This window comes from Betta splendens, chromosome 19 (genome assembly GCF_900634795.4).
Source record: "Betta splendens chromosome 19, fBetSpl5.4, whole genome shotgun sequence".
In the NCBI taxonomy this organism is placed as follows: domain Eukaryota; kingdom Metazoa; phylum Chordata; class Actinopteri; order Anabantiformes; family Osphronemidae; genus Betta; species Betta splendens.
This window is the reverse complement of record NC_040898.2, coordinates 11,921,374-11,943,243: the sequence shown is the minus strand read 5'-3', so window position 1 is coordinate 11,943,243 and position 21,870 is coordinate 11,921,374. Positions and strand designations below refer to the sequence as shown.

At 54.1% G+C, this 21,870-nt stretch overlaps 2 protein-coding genes across 10 annotated transcripts in view; one reads left to right on the top strand and one right to left on the bottom strand.

The window, feature by feature from the left end:
• The window catches only part of tbata (thymus, brain and testes associated), a 112,273-nt gene extending 92,061 nt beyond the window's left edge, over positions 1 to 20,212 (bottom strand). Inside the window, exon 1 of one of the 3 annotated variants that reach the window (XM_055504684.1) lies at positions 19,841 to 20,212. In XM_055504684.1, the coding sequence (XP_055360659.1) occupies positions 19,841 to 19,922 (82 nt within the window). In that variant the 5' untranslated portion in view covers positions 19,923 to 20,212. The remainder of the gene's footprint in view (positions 1 to 19,840) is intronic. The other 2 variants (XM_055504686.1, XM_055504685.1) reach the window with 2 other exon arrangements.
• LOC114846355 (zinc finger MIZ domain-containing protein 1-like) overlaps positions 1 to 21,870 on the top strand; it is a 78,868-nt gene that overhangs the window by 50,818 nt on the left and 6,180 nt on the right. For 4 of the 7 annotated variants that reach the window (XM_029135258.3, XM_029135257.3, XM_029135259.3 and 1 more), the window contains 8 exons: positions 428 to 541; positions 3,117 to 3,222; positions 14,216 to 14,351; positions 14,727 to 14,838; positions 20,627 to 20,844; positions 20,956 to 21,157; positions 21,250 to 21,525; positions 21,614 to 21,796. In XM_029135258.3, the coding sequence (XP_028991091.1) occupies positions 428 to 541; positions 3,117 to 3,222; positions 14,216 to 14,351; positions 14,727 to 14,838; positions 20,627 to 20,844; positions 20,956 to 21,157; positions 21,250 to 21,525; positions 21,614 to 21,796 (1,347 nt within the window). Of the gene's footprint in view, positions 1 to 427; positions 542 to 3,116; positions 3,223 to 6,728; positions 6,853 to 12,952; positions 13,873 to 14,215; positions 14,352 to 14,726; positions 14,839 to 20,626; positions 20,845 to 20,955; positions 21,158 to 21,249; positions 21,526 to 21,613; positions 21,797 to 21,870 lie in introns of those variants that run through there. The other 3 variants (XM_055504683.1, XM_029135260.3, XM_029135261.3) reach the window with 3 other exon arrangements.

The following is a 21,870-nucleotide window of genomic DNA, read 5'->3' as shown; positions in this document are numbered from 1 at the left end:
GAAATAAGGGCTTCCTCGACTGTTCATGCAGCCATACAGGGAGATTTATGGCACTCGGTGGGAAGTCGGTAAAACCTGCGGAGAGAAAGGACGAGTCCAGTGGGTCATTAATATATTAACTGTACCGCCGACGAGCTAAAGTGTAACAGGCAGGCCACAAATGTACATATAGATCCTACATATGTAGTTGTAGGTGTCCTGATGTGTTTCAATTACCAGTTGACATGTTTCTTATTTTAATAAATAGTCTATTGTGAGCATGAACTAACTAGATGCTTTGCCTCTATTGATTAGAGAACATCCAGAATCTCAACCAATAAACAAACCTACCTAGCATGATAACTAGATATTCTAGGTATCATCACTGGCCTGTTTGAATGCCACTCGACTGGAACACGTCTCAACTCTTTCCCCTTTTGCTTCTCAGCACTTACAGAATCCAGCGAATTTTCAAACGGCGGCGACGGAGCTCCTGGACTGGTGCGGCGACCCGCGGGCCTTCCAGCGGCCCTTCGAGCAGAGCCTGATGGGATGCCTAACGGTACGTGGCCAGCCCTGACCCCTCCTCCCTCCCTCCCAGAGCCACGAAGGAGCCGGCTGCTGGAACTACTGCTGCACCCGCTCTTTTTAAGGCTCCCTCGAGGATACAAGCGAACTAATGTTTAGCTGCTGGGTCTTCAGTGAGGTCAAATAAAAAATAAAAAGCATCCCGCATTCTAGAAACTATTAAGATTCAGTCACCTTCCAGTGACTCCGGTTACAGCTTGGGTACCGTTTCAGGAAATTGGCACAGTTGAACACAAGGCGGACGAGTGCAATAGCGTCCTCAAAGCACAAAGCAATCAACGCTTATAAGGAAATATGGTTTCAAAGCTTTTAATTCCCCTTACTTAAATGACTGGGGGCTTTTGATTAATTGAATAATTAGTGCCCATGACATTTATTTAAAAACCTGACTGCTTTGAGATTTACTGTAAACAAAGAAAGGATTTTCACCAGATTGTCAACATGTATCTGAGTAATAGGAATATTTCGACTGGACTTAATCTGACATGGAGGGAAGAGATGAAAAAACACTAAAACACTTTATCCGTCAGTCATCCAGAGCTGATAGCCGTGTTTTGGTGAGCTGTTTTCCCGCACGCTGGGAAGTTTGAATGGACGCCGGCGCTTTAGTTTGCTTGTTTTGCGCCGTGGCCGCCGGCCACCTTGGAACCCATTGTAGCCATTGTGAGTCCAAGCTGACTGCAGCTGCTGTCTGCCACAAAGGAGAGGCTGCAGACTGAACCTACAGGTGTGGGTCGTTCTTAAAGAGTGAATCTCACCCCTCTGCTTCATTTCCCACTCGTGGCCCTCGACGTTTGCTATACGCGGGTCTGCACCGGCGCCGACAGAACCGTCGGGCCGAGCGGTGCAGGGGCTGCAGATGTGTCACTCACCTGTCACCGTGGGCCTGACTGCGCTCTAACGGGATCGTTTCCATACTGCCTCCAGCAGCAGAAAGGGGATCGGAAAGCTCCGTCGGGTCTGAGTGCGGCTCCAGCCGGCGAAGGAACCTGAGAGATTTGTGCCGGCGCGCCTCGGTGTAACCGCCGCTCAATTGATTGTTTGTGTCAGTGCTTTAATGTGCAGCAGCAGGTGCCTTTTCCGCCATTTCTCCGATTCAATTTGTTTCCTGCCGTGAAAATCTCAAGGCTTTTCCTCTTAGTTTATGGCTTGTATAGACCTTGCTGTGAACCACACTGGGAGGCAACACACAGAATCTAATGTGATTGTGGAATTACCCGCTCTCAGGCTGCACTGGTAAACACTTCAGTGTGCTGTGTGGATGACATTGGCATGTCAGGCTAAATGCAGAACGCTAAACAGGTAAGCAGGGAGTTCATGTGTCAGAGAAACATCCCCTGGTAGCAAAGAGTCCACGAGTTCAAAAGCAGCTTGATGAAAGTCCTCGCAATTTCATTAAACTCTGGCCACAAATCTGACCTTAACATTTCGGGGAAATTAGATAATATAAGATAATATAAGCAATGTGACATTCAACACTTGAGAAGGAGACTGAAAGGTTATTTGTCTTTTGAAATGATGAAGAAGAAGCAGTGTAGGAGTTAATAGGTGGCTGTTGGGTTTTATGTTCAAACTAAACAAACCTAATTAAAAAAAAAAAAAAAAACGCCTAAACATTCAAGCAGAATGAATTGACTTTCCTCAGTGGCAGCTTTTTTACAAATTAAAAATACATAAACTACAGTTCATCCACAAATGTCGCTTTTCAGCATTGGGCTTTTCACATAAGATTTGAAATGTAAAGACACGTGTTCACCTTATGTGAGACAACCCAGCACCCGTCCACAGGCTGTGTCCAATTTAAGGCCTGGAATTAAAAGTACGTGTCGTAACGCTGGAACTACCATTCAGCGAAACGTCCCCCGGTTTAGATTTTAATTAGGTGGCCCGCGCTCGTATCTGCTCCTCTAATGGGGGATTCCTATAAATAAAGGCACGCTCTGTTTTGGTGTCACGTCAGGGCTATATTTACTGGGGATAATGACGTGTAATGATATGGTGCAGGCGGCCGTGTTCAGCTGTACGACCTCGGGGCTCGTCTTGAAGTTCGCAGCGTGACAGCGGGAGCACCGCTACGAACAGTCAGGCGGGAGGAGGAATCTGCCCTCGGCCACGCGGGCCTCAGGACGTCCCGAGGATCTAAATACGTTGAGTGGCCTCTGAGCTGATAATGGTGACGGTAAATCAAAGCAGCCTGTGCCACATAAAGGTGATTTACAGCCGGGTGGATATTTCTCCTGATGTTTCCTTTGAGCGGACATTCACCGCACCGGAGGCCACGTTTTCCCCTCATCTTTCTCTTCACCACACATTTAAATATTTAATAATTTGGGCAAAAGTCATGTATTTATTGCTGTATGGTTTGAATTAGAGGGACGCAAATTTAAACACTCCTTATCCGTGGGATTACAGCAACTTCTGAGGTTTTGGTGCAGAAAAAGACGTTGTGAAGCCCTTCTTGAGTTCTTCCACTCGCCTCTTTCTGGGTGACGGGCTCGTTCCACCCGTGCCTGGTCTGTGTCCTGACCGCGTGCTCTGGTCGTTTTCAGGTGGTCAGCCGAGTAGCCGCGCAGCAGGGCTTCGACTTGGACCTGGGTTACCGGCTCCTGGCCGTGTGCGCCGCCAACAGGGATAAGTTCACTCCAAAATCAGCAGGTGAGAGCAGAGTTTCCTCAACGCAGGCCATCTGGGCATGCCGGTCTGTTCAGGCTCAAAGTTTGCCTCCATCAAATCCACCCAACGGTTCTAGACTGTAGAAGATCCCCACATTCTTAAAGTGTTTCACGTAAATGATCAGCGGGAGTTAATTATAGTCGTTTATCTATTTATTAGTGGTTTAGGTGGTGGCTCCAACTATTTTTAATTTTCTGGAAATACTAATTAAGAACTAATATCTGTCTTCTAACATCTCACTTCCAAACATAAATTGCATTCATACTTGTTCCCTTTTCTCGGAAATTCGAGATGAAGTGTACACAGCAGAATGTTCCATTTGTCATTCATGACAAAAAACAAAACAAAACTCCTGTACGTGTGATGATGAGTCCCTGTTTTCACGCGGCTCCATCATGGCGGCGCCGTGATGGATCGCCGGGACAGATGCGAACTGCTAAACGTTGTTACGGAGCGGGTTGGAGACGCGTGCTGCCGCGTGATGGAATGAAGACGTATAAGCTGTCAGCGGGCTGCAGGATAACAGGAGCCGGTTGTGCCGTTTTTACGCTTTTTGATTTGTGGTCTCCACCTGTGTTAGGTTATGAGCAAAACAGGGCCATTGCTTCTGTGGCTGTCGTTTCACAGCCGCTTTAAGTCGACTGGGATGTAACAGGCAGAGCCACATATTGTTTGAGTTTCTGCTCGTGCTGTCCTTCCTGATTTATGGGCCTCATGGCTTCATACGCGATTATAAGAGCTTTCAAATCATGCCATGTCACTCTAGTGTCAACCACAGGAGGGGAATCATTCTCCATCTGTAATTAACTTACACCACCGAAAGTTTCTATTTCCACTTAATGCTAAATCAAATCACAGGCTGTACTTTATGTCCACAACAGTGTGTACTTGCTCTGGTCTAAGCAGCCTCCCAAAGGGGTAGTTATGTACCTGTGTATGCATGAATATTTAGTGAGGAGAGGCCTGAAGAGGGAGAGTCAATGGAAACCACTGCAAAGGCATTCCCCTGCAACAGCTCCCCGGAGCTCTTTAGAGCGGAGGCCCCGGTCGAGGAGGTTGTTAGGGCGGAGGAGAGGCGCTCGGTGGCAGCCAAGGGTGATGGCTCTTAAGCCGCGCTCCCACAGGGGCCCCAGAGGGGAGGACCCTCTCCCCCGGCATCCGGGGGATGCCGTTGCCAAGTGACGCGGGGAATGGGGCGGGTCACGTGACAGGGCCCGAGCGGTCGGCCGCCCGACGCCCGGTGCCTGACGGAGCCTGACGGAGCCCGGAGAGCTTGTTAGGGTGACTCTGTGTAGAGGTCCAGCTCCGCTCATCGAATGCTGGGAGTTTAGAGTAGCATTACTGGGGAATATTTGAATCTCACAACCGCTGGCTCGCGCGTCTTGTAATCTTCCCTGAAGATGCATGTACGCATGAGATCTGTCTGCCTCGGACATCGGGTCAGCGGTTGAGCGCCAATCGCTAACTGAATCAGATCTGAACCGGGCGTAACTCGCCTCGGCTCCGAGCCATCGCGTGGTCGGGCTGTTGCATTTCTGTTGTGTCATATGAATTCGCCCGCCGAAGCATAAAGGGAGAGTTGGGAGGGAAGTGATGCCGAGGGGAGGGCTGATTTCAGCAACAGGAAATCAATGTTCGGGCTGAAACAGGTTGTAGCTTTGACAAATTGATTCCTTATGAGGTGCCTGCAACAGTTTAAAGCATTTGTTAGTTCATTACTGCTCAAAACTCTGATAAATAAGCCTTCTTCCCACAGACAGTGTATTTTATTCACATACACCTCTTTAAAAGACGCTCTCAGGAGGATGGACCGGTTCCAGTCCTCGTGCCTTTTTGTGAGTGGCCCTCGGTGCTCGGGCGGCGTGGGGGAGGTGCGTCTGTCTGTCTGTTCGTAGTGACCTGGTTGTGAATGAGATTAGCCCGCTCTATTAATCGGTGATTACTCGGACTGAAGCCGCGGCGCCGTCCGCTCGCCGCAGATGGACCCATCAGGGCCTCTGATACATAAAGCAAACGCCTGTTTAGGTGGGTTTCGCCGGCACCGCACCCCCTGCAGGACCAGAATGGTCCGGTCCGGCCCGGTCCTCCGAGGGGGTCAGAGTGGCACATTCCCGATCATTTGCGCCTCAGCGGGCCTGTGGAATTCCTCGGCTCTGAGGAGTGAAAGGAGCGGGCGATTTACGAGAGGGTGTTTTTCAGAGAGCTTATGATTGGTTGAGCCACTTGCTCTGTCAAACTGACATGTGTTGATATCGTCGTTCATCAAGTTGTTTTGACGGTCACACTGCATAAGATGAGATAAACTTTTAATGGCCCCGGTGGGAAATGTCCCCGTTACAGCAGCAGTACATCAAAAATGAGGTTGATTTCAGAGCAGGAAGTCATTGATTTATTGAAAAATAAAACAAAAGGCAGAAATGGACTTAAGTTAAGATAAGCGCGCTGACTTAATTGAGTTGTTTACTGTACTGTGTGGCTCCTCTAAAACGTGGCTGCACCCGTTCCTAGCGGCGAAGCATCACGTTGCTGAGCTGCGGTAAACTCGTATTTCACACACAATACAGAAGCTCCGCACGCGCAGATGTGAGCACTGTAATTTCTCTGCCCGGAGCGTTCCACATCAGACCCTTCGTCTCCTCTCCCAGCGCTTCAACATATAGTTTAGCTGCGGCTTTTCCTAAATGGAGGACGACGGAGCGTCTCAAAACACTGCCGGTGGCTGAGACCTCGTCTTTAGCCGTGGTGCGGTTATATTTAATTTGAAATGGAATTAAATCAATCGGATTTAATGGGTAGAACCCCGTCCTGCCATTTACCAACTAGTATCAGAGGATCTCCCGCTTGCAGGCAGCTGTAAATGATGTGTTCACTGCTAGCGGTGCAGGGCTGAGTCGCCCACTGTGCACTTAGCTGATAGGAAATACCAGGGGAGCGCACGGCGACGGCCGAGAGCAGAGATAAGAGCTGCTGAGCCTCACCGTCCCTCCTTTTACGTGGCTGCAGCAGAGATGATGGGTAAAATGCCCCGGTTGGCTTATTGCCCCCCGCGCCTCAGGTGCTTACGCCTTCTATAGGTGTGCAATTATTTACCCAGAAGCTCACGAAGACGAACGCGGTCTAATTGGCCCCTCCCTCTCGGATCCCGACGCATCAGGAAGCCACAGCCTCTTCCTCCACCCTCCTCCTCCTCAGCGCCCCTTAATTACAATGACTTGGTTCGACAGATTAAGGCGGCTGCGTGCGACGCCGCTGCTCGATGCGCCGCCTGGATCCACCGGTGTCGCCTCGTTTTCACAGGACGTGCACCCACGTCCTAATAAATGATGCTTTACATGAATTGATCGAGGCTTCTGCTGCTCGCCGCTCTGGACCGGGGCCAACACACAGGCTGTCTGGCACATTAGGCACCACCCCTCTTTGCAAGTTTGAAATGTGAGCTGCCTCCGTTTTTTTTCCTCCTCTCCTCTTCTCTCCTCTCCTCCCTCCCCTCCCTCTCTCCCTTCTGGCGAAGTGGCTGTGGCTGCTTCTGTGTGATGTGTGTATTGGGAGAGCAGGCAATGGATCACTAGACAGAAAAAGAAGATACATCAATAACAGCTGCATACATTCGAGGTGAGGAGATAAGCATTTGGTTCTCGCTCTCTCTCTCTCTCTCTCCCCTTCTCTGCTTGTCCCCCCACCCCCACCTCCACCCCCTCTGTCTGTCTCCCCCCTCCCCCTCCCTCCCCTTCTTCTTTAACCCTTTACTACTGCAGAAGCCGGCTCCTAATTTTGTGACGATAGGTACCTTTCTTCTTCTCTGTTCCCAAGCGTGTGTCCTCCTCTTCTCCTCGTGGCTGTTAGTGCTGTATGAAGTTCCCCCTCTCTCTCTCTTTCGCTCTCTCTCTCTCTTTTACAGCTTATCCCTGTTTCCCTCTCATTGTCTCTGGGGTATTTGTTGCTTGAGTGCAAAGAAGCCGGTGGCAAGTACAGCAGGAGCCCATTAGCAATGACTCCATCTGTGATTGGTTTTGCCTGTGAAACGGATAGAGCAGCCATGAATAATTGATGTGTATTGTGCAGTCAGTCACTGGACACGCATGCAGGGAGAGAGGTGAGGGAAACAGAGAGAAGCTGCTACCCTCGGACCCTCAGAGGGAGACCAGGGAGAAAAGGGAGGAGGGGGGGTGTTAGCCAGGAGGGAGAGAGACAGAGCAAAAGCTTGAAAATAGCTGCTGGCTTCAGTAGTGCAGAGATTAAGGCTGCCCTGTATCGCTCTTTGTTCTGCTGTTGCTGATTCGTGTTTCCAGACACACGAGTCCCCCCGTTTCCTCGGCGCAGTGAAGAGTGAGAAATAAGCAGGGACGTCGCTAGTTGAAATGCGGGTGGCATTCATTTCAGACGGCGGTGGGGGTTGGGGGGGGGGGCGAGCGAGCGAATAGCGAGTGAACAGCAGCGAGCCGCAGCGCTGCGAACCGTCAGGCGGAGGAGACGGCGGCTGAAGAGCCGCGTTCGCGGGGGGCGCAGGCGGTGACAGGTGGAGGGCGGCTCCGCTGGGACCGGTGGGGTCCGACTCTGGCCGCACCCACCGGCGCCGGAGTCGGACCCCACCGTGTTGCGGCCGCGGCAGCTGACGGCCGCGCTCGACCCACTTACGGTACGCACAGAAGGGGTCAGAACGGCCTTGATTATCTCCCGGAGTCGCGCTGACCTACTTGAGGCGGCATTTTCCGCGAGATCCTTGGCAGTTCATCACACCCGCTCCGATCGGTGCCACGCAGCGCAGCTACAGTCGCCAGGCTCACTGCACAGGCACCGCTTTCCCCCCATGTAGGAATTGGCTTGTCTCACACGAGTGATTCACTGATTCTAATGGCGCAGGCAGGTACTGGCTTTACACATTGATTAGCTTTATACAATCTTGAGTATTAATTACTGCGTCCACTCGAACGGCGGCGGCCGTTCTCCATCTCGGCCGTTGAAATGGGTTTTAATGACGATCCAGAGTCAGAGCACAAAAGCACCCCCGGAAACTCCAGCTCTGATCTGTGATCTGTTTTATTATTCTACTAAGTCCAGCATAGGAACAAGTGAACACACAAGCACCATCAGATTTGTGGTGTGGTGCTCAGACAAAGGTGGGGCAACAGGTGGTGTTTGTAGATGCTTAGCTATTAGAAATTATAACACTTTTATTTTGAAGGAACAATTGGAAAATATTTGTTATTTCCAGTAAGGTTCGAGTTTCTTTTGCTTTGTTTATTATGAAGAAGCGTCTTTATTTGAACCCTGAGCTGTGGCACATATGGACGGCTCTAATGAGCCTAGAGGGGTGCCAGGACCCAGGCCCGGCTCCTCCAGTGCCTGTTTCTACTGTGGAGGGAGGCTTTGACCCCCAGGCCGACCGTGGAAAGGTCACAGGCGACTCAGCCACACTACCAGCCCTGCCCAGCACCCCGAAGTGGGCACAAGTCTGGGCACATCTGCTCCGTGCCTAATTAGGATCATGGTAGACAAGGGCTTAAGGCTGGGCCTTCGTTAATAGCAGCCTGTTGCTCGGGGGAACAGTCTGGCCCCGGTAAGCTGCTTCTTTGCAGGTCTGCTCGTCTGATAATCCAGTGGCAGTGTGTTGTAGAAACATACTGTGCTGGTGCATTTGCTCATGTTCAGGACCCCTTGTGTGACCAAGCGAAAGGGTCGTCAACAACGTCTTTGATCATTATTCACAGTAGATATTTATCACAGCTTTCTATTCATTTTTGCACAGGGAGGAAATTCATTCACTCTTTTTAAACTCTGCAAGCTTTAAACAGAGAATCGCATTAAGTTGATCTGTAAAGCAGTTATTAAACCACTAGAAAAAGCAAAGTTATTATCTTGTCTGGCTTTTCAGCTGGTGAATAGTAACACTTGGTTTATTAGAATAACTGTCATACAGTTTTTGTAGAAAATGTGGCTTTTTATGCCCATAGAAAAATAATTTGGCATCGTGTGTGGTTTGATATTTCAGTAAATAAAGTAAGGAATCTGTGAGACTTTCTGTTTTAGTTTTTTGTATAGTTTTTCCATTTTTCCAAACCTGCCGTCTTTCTCTTCCCCCTCATGCTGCTCACCTCCACATGGCCGCATATGCCTGTGGCCTCAGTAAAACCTCTCTGGCGCAGGTCCAACCCCCCCCCCACACACACACACACATACACCCCCCCACCCCCCCCTTGCCGGATGGACATGGCACGACATTGTGGCCATGTGGCCAGCAGGAGGCTGTATTTAAGCAGGGGAAGCTCTGAAATGGGCCATAAAACCTAGCCAGCAAGTCTGGCTCCCCATGAGGCAACGGTCCTAAGTACTCATTGACAAGACTCCAACATCACCGACTTCCCAGAGACAGAGCAGCCGAGGAGGAAAGGCAGCAGACAAAGATGAGGTGCAGACAAGAGGCCGGTTGGCTGTTGCATCGCTGTTGGCGCTAATGATTTCAGTCCGCGGCGTGTTGCTGCTTTCTCGCAGTTTTCAATAATCGGTTTCATTGCATTCATTGCATTTATTTCAGTGAGTGAAATTTCAGGGCAGAGAAGTCAGGCTTGGATGCCGCACGGTGGCCATGACACTCGCATGTTCCCACTTCACACATCCTTCACACATAATCGGCTTTTTGGAAGCGACGCCGGCTCTGAAATATGCCACCGAGTGACTCAGTCGAACTTCTAAGTGTCGGTGGCTGAGTTAATGAAGTCGGTTTACAGACTCAGGTTTGCGGCATGGCGTCGGAGGGTTGGAGGTCAAATCTGCGGCCGCACCTGTGAGCTCCGACCTGTTTATTCACCTATTAGATGAACAAACAGCACGGCTCTGGCTTTTCACTGGCTGACAGGTCTGGAACCTGTTATGGCTGCTGCTTTTCCACTGCAACGACCGCATGATGGACGAGTCGCTTCCATTTCATTATCAAATTGGCATCAGTGAATAATTTGTGGCATCTGTGTAAAGACAAAGAGGGGCTTGATGGCTGCCAGGTGGGCATCCATGGCGACTGTGTCAGAGCCATGAGGTAGTGGGAGATGATTTACGATCCAGCCGGTGGGTAATGCGGGAATGCTTGGCACCAGCTGGGCCTTCATAAACAACGTCATAGCAACCGCTCATTCATACACTTTTCCATGCGTCCGGAGGTAAATCCTGGGGTTTTACAGTTCGGGGGAAGCTAACATGAGGCACAGACGTGAGGAATTCATTGGCTAAAACTAAATGTGGCTCTTTTGCGAAGGCCTTTTAGGTGCTTTCAGTAGCCAGGGATACTCTGGCTCCCAGGACTCGCTCCTATTTTTAATTGACTTTGGCCTGCAGGAGGCTTGTGTCCATTCAAACCTTTCTGGCAGAGCTAGAAAGGGAAAGACGGGAGGGAGGGAGGACCAGAATGTGAATAGAGCGCCTCAGAAACCAAAGGGGGCAGCTCACCAGGGCCGTTCTTGTTAGTTTGCTCGTGGTCTTTGTTCCCCTCTTCAGCACCTTGTGGCCAAACGTCTTTAAACAGACCGTTCGGGGGGTCGTGATTCTTCCTGACGCGGTGGTGGGGGGGTGCGCCAGTCGGGTCGGCTGAAACGGTGACGGGGCGTGTTCGTGTGGTGCGTTGCCGACCGAACCCCAAGGAGCGATGCCAGGTGGGAGTCCAGGGTTGACAAGGGAGCAGGTGTCTATTAGATACATGGGGGGGGGGGGGGGGGGGCTGTCATAAGACCTCTTGGCATCTACCTTACCTGCTGCCGCCCATCGAGTCCCCTGACAGTTAACGGAGGGAAAGAAGGAGGGAGACAGGGACAAAGGGGGAAAGACTGACTACATTTACATCACTGACTTTTCATTCAAACCGATAAACAGGCAGGTTTGTTCTTGTGAACTGCAACAGCGCCCCCTTCACTTTGGCTGTCACTCTGCGCGAGCACTGTTTCTTCGCTAGGATGGATTTATAGCTGACGCGAAGGGGATAAAGGCGGCGTGTGCACAAGCCCACAGCGTACGTCTTGATTTATGGCCCCGTGTCAGATTTCCACCGCTGATAACGCCACCACAGCAGCAGACAGATGTATCAGTAACTAATCAAAGCCCGTCTCTATGGTTTTTACGACGCTGACTCTGTGACGGTCGGCAGGTTTGCAGCAGAGACGACTTGTATTTACTTTCAGTAATCACTAGTGTCCCGGCGCTTAAATCATGGAAGTGAGTCCAGAATGAGCGAACTGGCCCTTAATCTAGAGGCCCGGTTCTGTTGGCAGGACAAGGAGAGACAGAATCGGGGTATTTAATCAGCACCGTTTATCTCCCCGCCTTCTGTCTGGATGTGCGCTGAAAGGTGGGGCGCAGGAGCGTTATCATTGGAAGGAACATTGAACAACTGCAGCCCGTGTCGTTTGTCATGTATCCCTGGGGCTTTATGACAGAGAGTGAAGCTGGGAGCTGCCGGGCCAACTGCCGAACCACCCATCTCGTCCCAGCAGATGCATTAACTGCCCTTCGCCGCGGCTGACCATCAGGCCGCGCAGCTGAGCACCAGAATATCAATACGGCTGGGACTCGACGAGGACCCCCGAGACCCTCTGCTAGGCAAACAGAATGGGCTCCTCTCCTTATGGACGCCAGACCCCCTGGCACCGGAGAGACCCGTGTAAACAGAACGGGAGGATGCTCCGCGGCACCAAATGGCAGATTCATTCACTACCGCGGCGGCGGCTGTGATTTGGATGAACTGTACCTGAGACGATTATCGGCAGTTTTGGCTCCTGTCGCGGAGGGAAGCGGATGAGCTCATAGAAGCCTGTCGGTGGGAGGACAGCAGAGAAACTAAGCCGTTGGGTGGAGGAGGGACTGTGGGGAGTAACACTTTGGCTGCTACGCCTCCCATCATATGAAACCTGAAGTTTATCCTCTAAATCAATGACAGAGTGCCTCTCTTTAAACAGGTCGGCGCTCGGTGGAAGTAGCAATTTTGTGCGGTGAAAAGCTTTCTGCCTAATGGCGGCGCGGAACAAGGCCTCTCTAAGTGGCGCTTCCCTCTCTTTGGCCTCTCTCCCTCTCAGATGTTTCGCCGTCGCGCCGCTCGGGTTCAGCGGCGTTTGTTGTTTGTGTCCCGCGGCTGTTGATGTCGGCCCCAGCATGAAGCCGGGCCGGGACGCGGCCCTTTAGCCGAGCGCCGTCGCGCCGCGCGGCGAGGAGATAAATCGCGGAGGCATGTTTATCAACACAGAAGAAGTGCAAGTTACCCCTTGTTGGAGGAGAATAATGGCACCTAATTGAGCTGTAACATGCTGGCCGGTCGCCAGGCCCTTGAATTGCAAACTCTCTCCATCAGACGGGGGTCTGGGGAGCGGGAGGCGGCTGTGAAAGCAGCTCGGGAGCTTGGACCCGGCTGCATTACGTGCACCTAAAGGCGCACATCGGCACGTCTTCGCTGGAAGGGAGAGAGCTGCAGCTCTCTGTCAACGGAAGCACACGCGAGTTAAAGTCAGATCAATGCTCTGGAGGAACAGCACAGTCTGTCTCCTGGCACCTGCCTCGCCAAGAACAGGAGGAGGGGGCGGGGGGTGGTGCATGAGAGGGATGGAAGGAGGAGAAACCCAGCTGCCGCTGCGCCTGAGCCCCGTGCTGCTTTTAAGAGAGTGGGAAGGGGGGGGGGGGGGGGGGGGGGGGAGCAGGGAGACTGCTGGCACCATCTGTACATGTCTTTTGTATTCCAGCCCTCATCTTTTACACAGAGCGAGGCTGGTGTGCTCAGTGTTGGAGTGAAAGGAGAGGAGGTGCCTCTTTGGAGGAGGAGAAGGTGTGCGCTTGTGTGTCGATGCTCAAATCCTGCTTTGTCCTCAGAGGCGCGTCGCGCTCGCAGGACACCGCGTGTCCTATTTATGTTCCCCCTCTGCGTGTTAACATGAGCCAGTGTGTCGGTTCCTGTTTGTGCTGAGCGAGTGTGTGTGTGTGTGTGTGTGTGTGTGTGTGTGTGTGTGTGCGTGTGCTCTGTTTGCAGACACTCGCGTGGTCAAATCTCTGGGTTGCTGTGTTTGTGATGGCACTCAGAAGCTTCTGTTTGTTCCTCCCTCCCATCAGCCCCATTAGCCTGATGTCTTCTCTCTCGCTGACTCGCTCAACCTTTTTTTTTCTTTTTTAATGTGACTCTCGCTCTCTGTCTGTAACGTAGCGTCCTTGCATGTGGCAGCGGGGTGGATCTGCCTGCGCTGTCTGCTGTCATATCGACGTGGCTGAAATTACCTCGCCGCCCCTCCCTCCCTTCCTCGCTCCCTCACCCGCTCCCTCACCCAACCCCAACCTGCTGTGAATCATGGGAGGAGGCGGCTGCCCCGCGCTTTGATTGAATCCACATTCCCTGTCTCCTCCGACGCAGAGGCTGGAAGGAGGCCGGGGGAGAAGGAGGGCGAGGAGCGAGGGGAAAGTGAGGCTTTTGTGGACGGCGCGGTAGAAAAACACGCGCTGCAGATGAAAAGCACATGATTCGATCAAACGCGCTCTGTGGAAGCTACCTAGCTGAGCGGTGGATGGAGAGGAGGAAAGGGCTGGGGCTCATCTGCAGGCCCATAGTGAACCCTGGTGGACGAAAGCAGCCGTGACACACAAACGTGCCTCCTTTTGTTTGCTGCTGGCAAAGAGGTTTTGAAAATGTTAATATGTAATTAAAAAATGCAAATGTTCCTTTTGATTTAAATGATTGCGTTTAATTCTGCAACATAGTTTCATTGTGGTTAAAAGGTTTTGCAGTTATAACCTCAGAGACAGTGCCCAGAAGATGATGTGGAATAACAAACTGTGCATTTATTATGTTTATTTTGTATTGACTTTCCTGTTTCTCCCAAGCTCCAGCTCTCTTCTTCTCCACGTAATCCGTCTTTGCAGGTCTTTGCAGGTTGTTGCGGCGCTTGCAGCGGAGGGCTGTTACCTCTGCAGTTGTGAGTCTAATGGCCCTGTTACACCTCTCCCTCTGCTCTCGATGCAGCTCTTCTGTCGTCGTGGTGTGAGGAGCTGGGACGTCTGCTTCTCCTCCGTCACCAAAAGAACAGGCAAAACGAGCCTCCGGGAAAGGTGCCCATGCAGCCCCCTATGAGCTCCATGAAGCCCGGCCTCTCACACGGGTCAGTGTTCGCCCCGCTGTGGGTTTTGGCTTGGATATTTCTGTGTTTGTGTGTCAGACCAGGGCCCTGGGGAAACCCTTCCTCTGCGCATGAAGCCCAGTGTTCCTTTTGGATCAGTGACCACACTAACTGCTTGTAGCACAGTCAATGAGGACAAACAGCACCTAGTGCATGTAGTTAATAATTACAACACGGTCAAGTGTGTTTAAGAGAAGGAACATGCTTTTAGTTTATCATCCTTACAATAAAACATTTGTTTTACCTCCAGTTCAAATACACTTACTATGGCTTTATTGTTGCACCAGGCAAATATTTGTGCAGTGATCGTGAGCACACTTTGTTTTCCTCACCTGATGTTTTTCCTCTCCGCTCCAGGGATGGGTCTTTTCCCTACGACGTCCCCTGGCAACAGAACACCAATCAGCCTCCAGGTTCCTTGTCTGTGGTGACCACTGTGTGGGGCGTGACCAACACCTCGCAGAGTCAGGTGAGATGTTCTACCTGTGTGCCTCCTCTTATACTGTAAATATATATGTGAATGATGAGGCTAACAGATTAGAAACATCTCCTAACATGGGGTCCAGATCGACTCTACCCTGTCAGGGACTCGGGCAGGCGGCGGACCCACATGCACGGCACGGAGGCGAGATTATAATCAACAAAAGGTTTAATTCTCAGGGCAGGGTCAGACGGTCCAGGTCATACACAAAAAGCTCGGCGAAAGTACAGACAGGGAACAGGCAAAAACTCACGATCAGTAGATAATCAGTCCAGGTTCTTTCACGGGCAGGATACACGGCGCAGGGCAACAGGAACAAGACACGAGAACACGAACATTCAGGGAACTCAGGAAACTAGGGACGCTCAACGCAGGGATTCACAAGAAACACGACAATCTGGCAAGTGACTACGGGAACAGGAGGTGACTAAATACACAGATGAGTAATTAACTGATACAGTGCAGGTGAGGATAACGATCAGGTGGAGCAAGGACAGCTGTGACAAGACAAAAACCGGAAGTAAAGCTAAAGCAGGAACAGAAACCAGGAGACTACCAAAATAAAACAGGAAGTAGTGTTACACAGGACATGGCGTGAAACATGATACAACTAGAAACAAAAACACAGATCATGACAGTACCCCCCCCCCTATGGCGCCTTCCACGGCGCCCACGGAAGCCCCCCCCCCCAAACCAGGGCGGGCGGAGGGTGGTCCCAGGCGGAGGGACCGAATCCCTACCCCTCAAGGTACATGAGCAGGGTGGGTGGAGGGAGGACCGGGGGAGGGCCAAAACAAGAGTCCACATACACTACAAAGGTCCATGACCAGGAAAAACATGAAGTTCAGGGATTCCCTCACGGAGTGTGATGGCGTGGCGAGACCCTGCCCAGCAGCCGCTGAGCCAGGGTGGCACTCTTAGTGCCCTTGGGCTGGACCGATGTCCCCGGGGGCCACCCCGAATGGCAACGTCCTCCAGGCGGACGCTGATCCGATGGGCTGAGGAGTCGAGGCGGACGTCGCCGCAGGAGGCAGCGCCATCCGGGCAGCAGGAGGCGCCGAGGGCGAGGCCACCAGTCCGGCGGCCGAGACAAGGACGAGGCAGGAACCAGCGGCGTCCTCCTTGGACCACCGCGACGAGAGCCAGGAACCAGCGGCGTCCTCCTTGGACCACCGCGACGAGAGACAGGAACCAGCGGCGTCCTCCTTGGACCACCGCGACGAGAGACAGGAACCAGCGGCGTCCTCCTTGGACCACCGCGACGAGAGACAGGAACCAGCGGCGTCCTCCTTGGACCACCGCGACGAGAGACAGGACCCGATGCAGGTGCGGCCGGAGCCGGACCGCCAGGAACCGATGCTGGTGCGGCCGGAGCCGGGACGGGAGCGACCCCCTCCTGGAGGTCGACAGGAACTACGACGGGAGCGACCCCCTCCTGGAGGTCGGCAGGAACTACGACGGGAGCGACCCCCTCCTGGAGGTCGGCAGGGACTGCGACGGGAGCGACCCCCTCCTGGAGGTCCGCCGGGACTGCGACGGGAGCGACCCCCTCCTGGAGGTCCGCCGGGACTGCGACGGGAGCGACCCCCTCCTGGAGGTCCGCCGGGACTGCGACGGGAGCGACCCCCTCCTGGAGGTCCGCCGGGACTGCGACGGGCGCGACCCCCTCCTGGAGGTCCGCCGGGACTGCGACGGGCGCGACCCCCTCCTGGAGGTCCGCCGGGACTGCGACGGGCGCGACCCCCTCCTGGAGGTCCGCCGGGACTGCGGCTGGCGCGACCTCCTCCTGGAGGTGCGCAGGAACTGCGGCTGGCGCGACCTCCTCCTGGAGGTGCGCAGGAACTGCGGCTGGCGCGACCTCCTCCTGGAGGTGCGCAGGAACTGCGGCTGGCGCGACCTCCTCCTGGAGGTGCGCAGGAACTGCGGCTGGCGCGACCTCCTCCTGGAGGTGCGCAGAAACTGCAACTGGCGCGACCTCCTCCTGGAGGTGCGCAGAAACTGCAACTGGCGCGACCTCCTCCTGGAGGTGCGCAGAAACTGCAACTGGCGCGACCTCCTCCTGGAGGTGCGCAGGAACTGCAACTGGCGCGACCTCCTCCTGGAGGTGCGCAGGAACTGCAACTGGCGCGACCTCCTCCTGGAGGTGCGCAGGAACTGCAACTGGCGCGACCTCCTCCTGGAGGTGCGCAGGAACTGCAACTGGCGCGACCTCCTCCTGGAGGTGCGCAGGAACTGCAACTGGCGCGACCTCCTCCTGGAGGTGCGCAGGAACTGCAACTGGCGCGACCTCCTCCTGGAGGTGCGCAGGAACTGCGGCTGGCGCAACCTCCTCCTGGAGGTGCGCAGGAACTGCGGCTGGCGCAACCTCCTCCTGGAGGTGCGCAGGAACTGCGGCTGGCGCAACCTCCTCCTGGAGGTGCGCAGGAACTGCGGCTGGCGCAACCTCCTCCTGGAGGTGCGCAGGAACTGCGGCTGGCGCGACCTCCTCCTGGAGGTGCGCAGGAACTGCGACTGGCGCGACCTCCTCCTGGAGGTGCGCAGGAACTGCGACTGGCGCGACCTCCTCCTGGAGGTGCGCAGGAGCTGTAGCTGGCGCGACCTCCTCCTGGGGGCCGGCGGGCGCTACGACTCCACGGGTGACGGGGACTGGAACGACCGCTACAGGGCCGACAGGAACGGGGACTGGAACGACCGCTACAGGGTCGACAGGAACGGGGACTGGAACGACCGCTACAGGGTCGACAGGAACGGGGACTGGAACGACCGCTACAGGGTCGACAGGAACGGGGACTGGAACGACCGCTACAGGGCCGGCAGGAACGGGGACTGGAACGACCGCTACAGGGTCGGCAGGAACGGGGTCAGAGACAGGGGTGACCTCTACTTGGCCTACGGGAACGCCCTCAACTTGGCCTACGGGAACGCCCTCAACTTGGCCGACAGGAACAGGAACTGGAACGACCTCAACTTGGTCGACAGGGACAGGAACTGGAACGACCTCGACATGGCCGACAGGGACAGGAACTGGAACGACCTCGACATGGCCGACAGGGACAGGAACTGGAACGACCTCGACATGGCCGACAGGGACAGGAACTGGAACGACCTCGACATGGCCGACAGGGACAGGAACTGGAACGACCTCGACATGGCCGACAGGGACAGGAACTGGAACGACCTCGACATGGCCGACAGGGACAGGAACTGGAACGACCTCAACATGGCCGACAGGAACAGGAACTGGAACGACCTCAACATGGCCGACAGGAACTGGAACGACCTCAACATGGCCGACAGGAACAGGAACTGGAACGACCTCAACATGGCCGACAGAAACTGGAACGACCTCAACATGGCCGACAGAAACTGGAACGACCTCAACATGGCCGACAGGAACTGGAACGACCTCAACATGGCCGACAGGAACTGGAACGACCTCAACATGGCCGACAGGAACTGGAACGGCCTCTACTTGGCCGACAGGAACTAGAACGGCCTCTACTTGGCCGACAGGAACTAGAACGGCGTCCTCCTCTGAGGAGCCGACAGGAACTGGAACTAGAACGGCCTCAATATGGCCGACGGGAACAGGGACGGCGTCCTCCTCTGAGGAGCCGACAGGAACTAGAACGACCGCAACATGGCCGACAGGGACTGGAGCGGCGTCCCCTCCGGAGCTGGCATGACAGCTTACAGCTGCCGAGCTCGACGGGGGAGACGTCGGGCCTGATTGGGTGGGGTTAACAGTCGTCAGACGGACGGCGCCCTCTGACGGGGACAAGGACGGAACTGGGGTCAGGGCAACACACGACTGATCTGGGGTCTGGGCAACACACGGCTGATCTGGGGTCTGGGCAACACACGGCTGATCTGGGGTCTGGGCAACACACGGCTGATCTGGGGTCTGGACTAGGTTCGACTGGGCTGGGACCTGGAGACGACAGGGCTGCACCGGGGCATGAGTAACACACGGCTGACCTGACTGAGGGGTGGGGCATGAAGCGACCGCTGGCTGCAGGCCCGGGAGTTGCAGGGCCTCACGCAGGGCAGGCTCCCTCCGGACGAGAGTGGCTGCTTCCTCGAACAGTTGTTCTCTCGCGCCCTGGTCTGTAGCCGAATTGGCGGTGTTCATGAGGTGGGCGAAGAGAAAGGCAACTGGAGGAGAGCAGAGGAGGTGGACCCGTCGGGCGACGCTGTATGGGATGCCTGTTATCAGAGGGACACAGTCAGTCAGAGAATTAAGGGGCTCCTCTGTCGGGGAAGAAGGCTGCTCGGTCCCCATGACCGAGACCGCGGGACCCGGGATCCTGGACCCGCGCCGCCGCCGTCCGGAGCAGCTGCGACTGTCCGTCGTTTGAGGCGCTGGGCGCGGTGTGGACCGGACCTCTGTACCGGGATCCGCATGGTGAAACGGGGCCGCGGCGTCTGGAGCTTGGGCTGGAGACTGGGCAAAACACGATTGAGCTGGAGACTGGGCAAAGCACGATTGAGCTGGAGACTGGGCAAAGCACGATTGAGCTGGAGACTGGGCAAAGCACGATTGAGCTGGAGATTGAACAGCGCGCGGCTGAACTGGAGACTGAGCAGCGCACGGCTGATCTGGAGACTGAGCAGCGCGCGGCTGATCTGGAAACTGAGCAGCGCGCGGCTGAACTGGAAACTGAGCAGCGCGCGGCTGAACTGGAAACTGAGCAGCGCGCGGCTGAACTGGAGACTGAGCAGCGCGCGGCTGAACTGGAGACTGAGCAGCGCGCGGCTGACTTGGAGGCTGAGCAGCGCGCGGCTGAACTGGAGACTGAGCAGCGCGCGGCTGAACTGGAGGCTGAGGGCCGCGTGAGAGCAGGAAATCCTCCCAGGGAAATAACCATGGAGCTGGGCAGGTTGGTGCAGGCACGACGATCCGACGAGGCGGAGAGGAGGAAACCGAAACCATACTTCCGCGGGGGAGTTATATTTGCCGTAAAAAACAAGGGGAAAAACAGTCACTGACCTGACCGGAGGCTAAGTGCTGGCTGGGTCCAAGTGTGGCCAGATTGTTCTGTCAGGGACTCGGGCAGGCGGCGGACCCACATGCACGGCACGGAGGCGAGATTATAATCAACAAAAGGTTTAATTCTCAGGGCAGGGTCAGACGGTCCAGGTCATACACAAAAAGCTCGGCGAAAGTACAGACAGGGAACAGGCAAAAACTCACGATCAGTAGATAATCAGTCCAGGTTCTTTCACGGGCAGGATACACGGCGCAGGGCAACAGGAACAAGACACGAGAACACGAACATTCAGGGAACTCAGGAAACTAGGGACGCTCAACGCAGGGATTCACAAGAAACACGACAATCTGGCAAGTGACTACGGGAACAGGAGGTGACTAAATACACAGATGAGTAATTAACTGATACAGTGCAGGTGAGGATAACGATCAGGTGGAGCAAGGACAGCTGTGACAAGACAAAAACCGGAAGTAAAGCTAAAGCAGGAACAGAAACCAGGAGACTACCAAAATAAAACAGGAAGTAGTGTTACACAGGACATGGCGTGAAACATGATACAACTAGAAACAAAAACACAGATCATGACATACCCCAATATAACCTCAGTTAGAAATCAAATGAATTAACATCTATCACCAATTTAATTAACGTATGAAATTCTTTCATTGCATTACATTCGGTTAGACTGGACAGGTGTACCTGTGCTGACACCATACAATTTGAAATGGTTAATTCGTGAGAACTTGATCCCAGAACCTCCATCTAATGTTTATGTCCATGTCCAGGTGTTGGGGAATCCCATGGCCAACAACAACAACCCCATGAACCCCGGGGGGAACCCGATGGGATCAGGCATGTCTGGTAACAATCCAGGGATGAACTCCCCTCCGTTCCCTGGTCCTCAGCAGCAGTTCCCAAACAAAGGCTCCTCCAACCAAGGCTACATGCAGCAGGGCATGTACGGACGACCCAACTACCCCGGAGGAGGAGGCTTTGGTGGGAAGTGAGTCAACACTGGTCTCCGGGTGCTTAAAGTTTCTTCTGAAGCAGTAAATCTGGCCATAAAGACGCTGGTCTGAGGTCATTCCTTAAACAGTGCCGATCTTTGTCCTAGTTACCCTGGAGGTCCCAACCCTGGACCAGGTGGAATGGGCATCCCTTCACACTCCCGTCCTCCTTCGGACTTCACGCAGCCTGCTGCCGCTGCGGCTGCGGCCGCAGTCGCCGCTGCTGCCGCCACCGCGACCGCCACTGCCACAGCGACGGTAGCGGCCCTGCAGGAGACCCAGAACAAGGACATGAACCAGTATGGACCGGTAAGACAGAGTTTACAATAGATAGACGATAGCTACAATAAAGATCATTGTTGTAACACTATTTGGCTGATTAAACCCATTCTGTCTTCCAGATGAGTTCGTCTTTCCAGATGGGACCAAACCAGGCGTACAACAGCCAGTTCATGAACCAGCCAGGACCCCGAGGCCCTGCATCCCTCCCCGGGAGCATGGGCACAGGCATGAACGCGTCCAACATGAGCGGGCCTCCAATGGGAATGAACCAACCCAGAGGGCAAGGTATGGCACCTTTTGGGGCCCACGGCCAAAGAATGCCCCAGCAAGGCTATACTGGGCCGCGGCCTCAGGGCATGGGTATGCAAGGCATGAAGAGGCCGTACCCAGGGGAGGTAAGAGGACGCAAATCAGACACTTTAACCTGCAATATTCAGCTTGTTTGCTGTATGTTTAATATATATGCCGTCACTGTATTTATAGCCAAACTATGGTGGACAGCAGTATGGACCAAACAACCAGTTCCCAAATCAGCAGGGGCAGTACCCCACACCCGGAGCCTCCAGGCCGCTGCCATCGCCCAACTATCCTGGACAGAGAATGCCAGCACAGCAGCTGCAGGGCCAGTATCCGCCACCGAGTGGTGCCATGGGCCAGTACTACAAGGTGCGACGTCGCTCCCATTTGATTCATCAATGTGAATGGATGTCATTGGATGAGTTATTTATTGGAGCTATTAT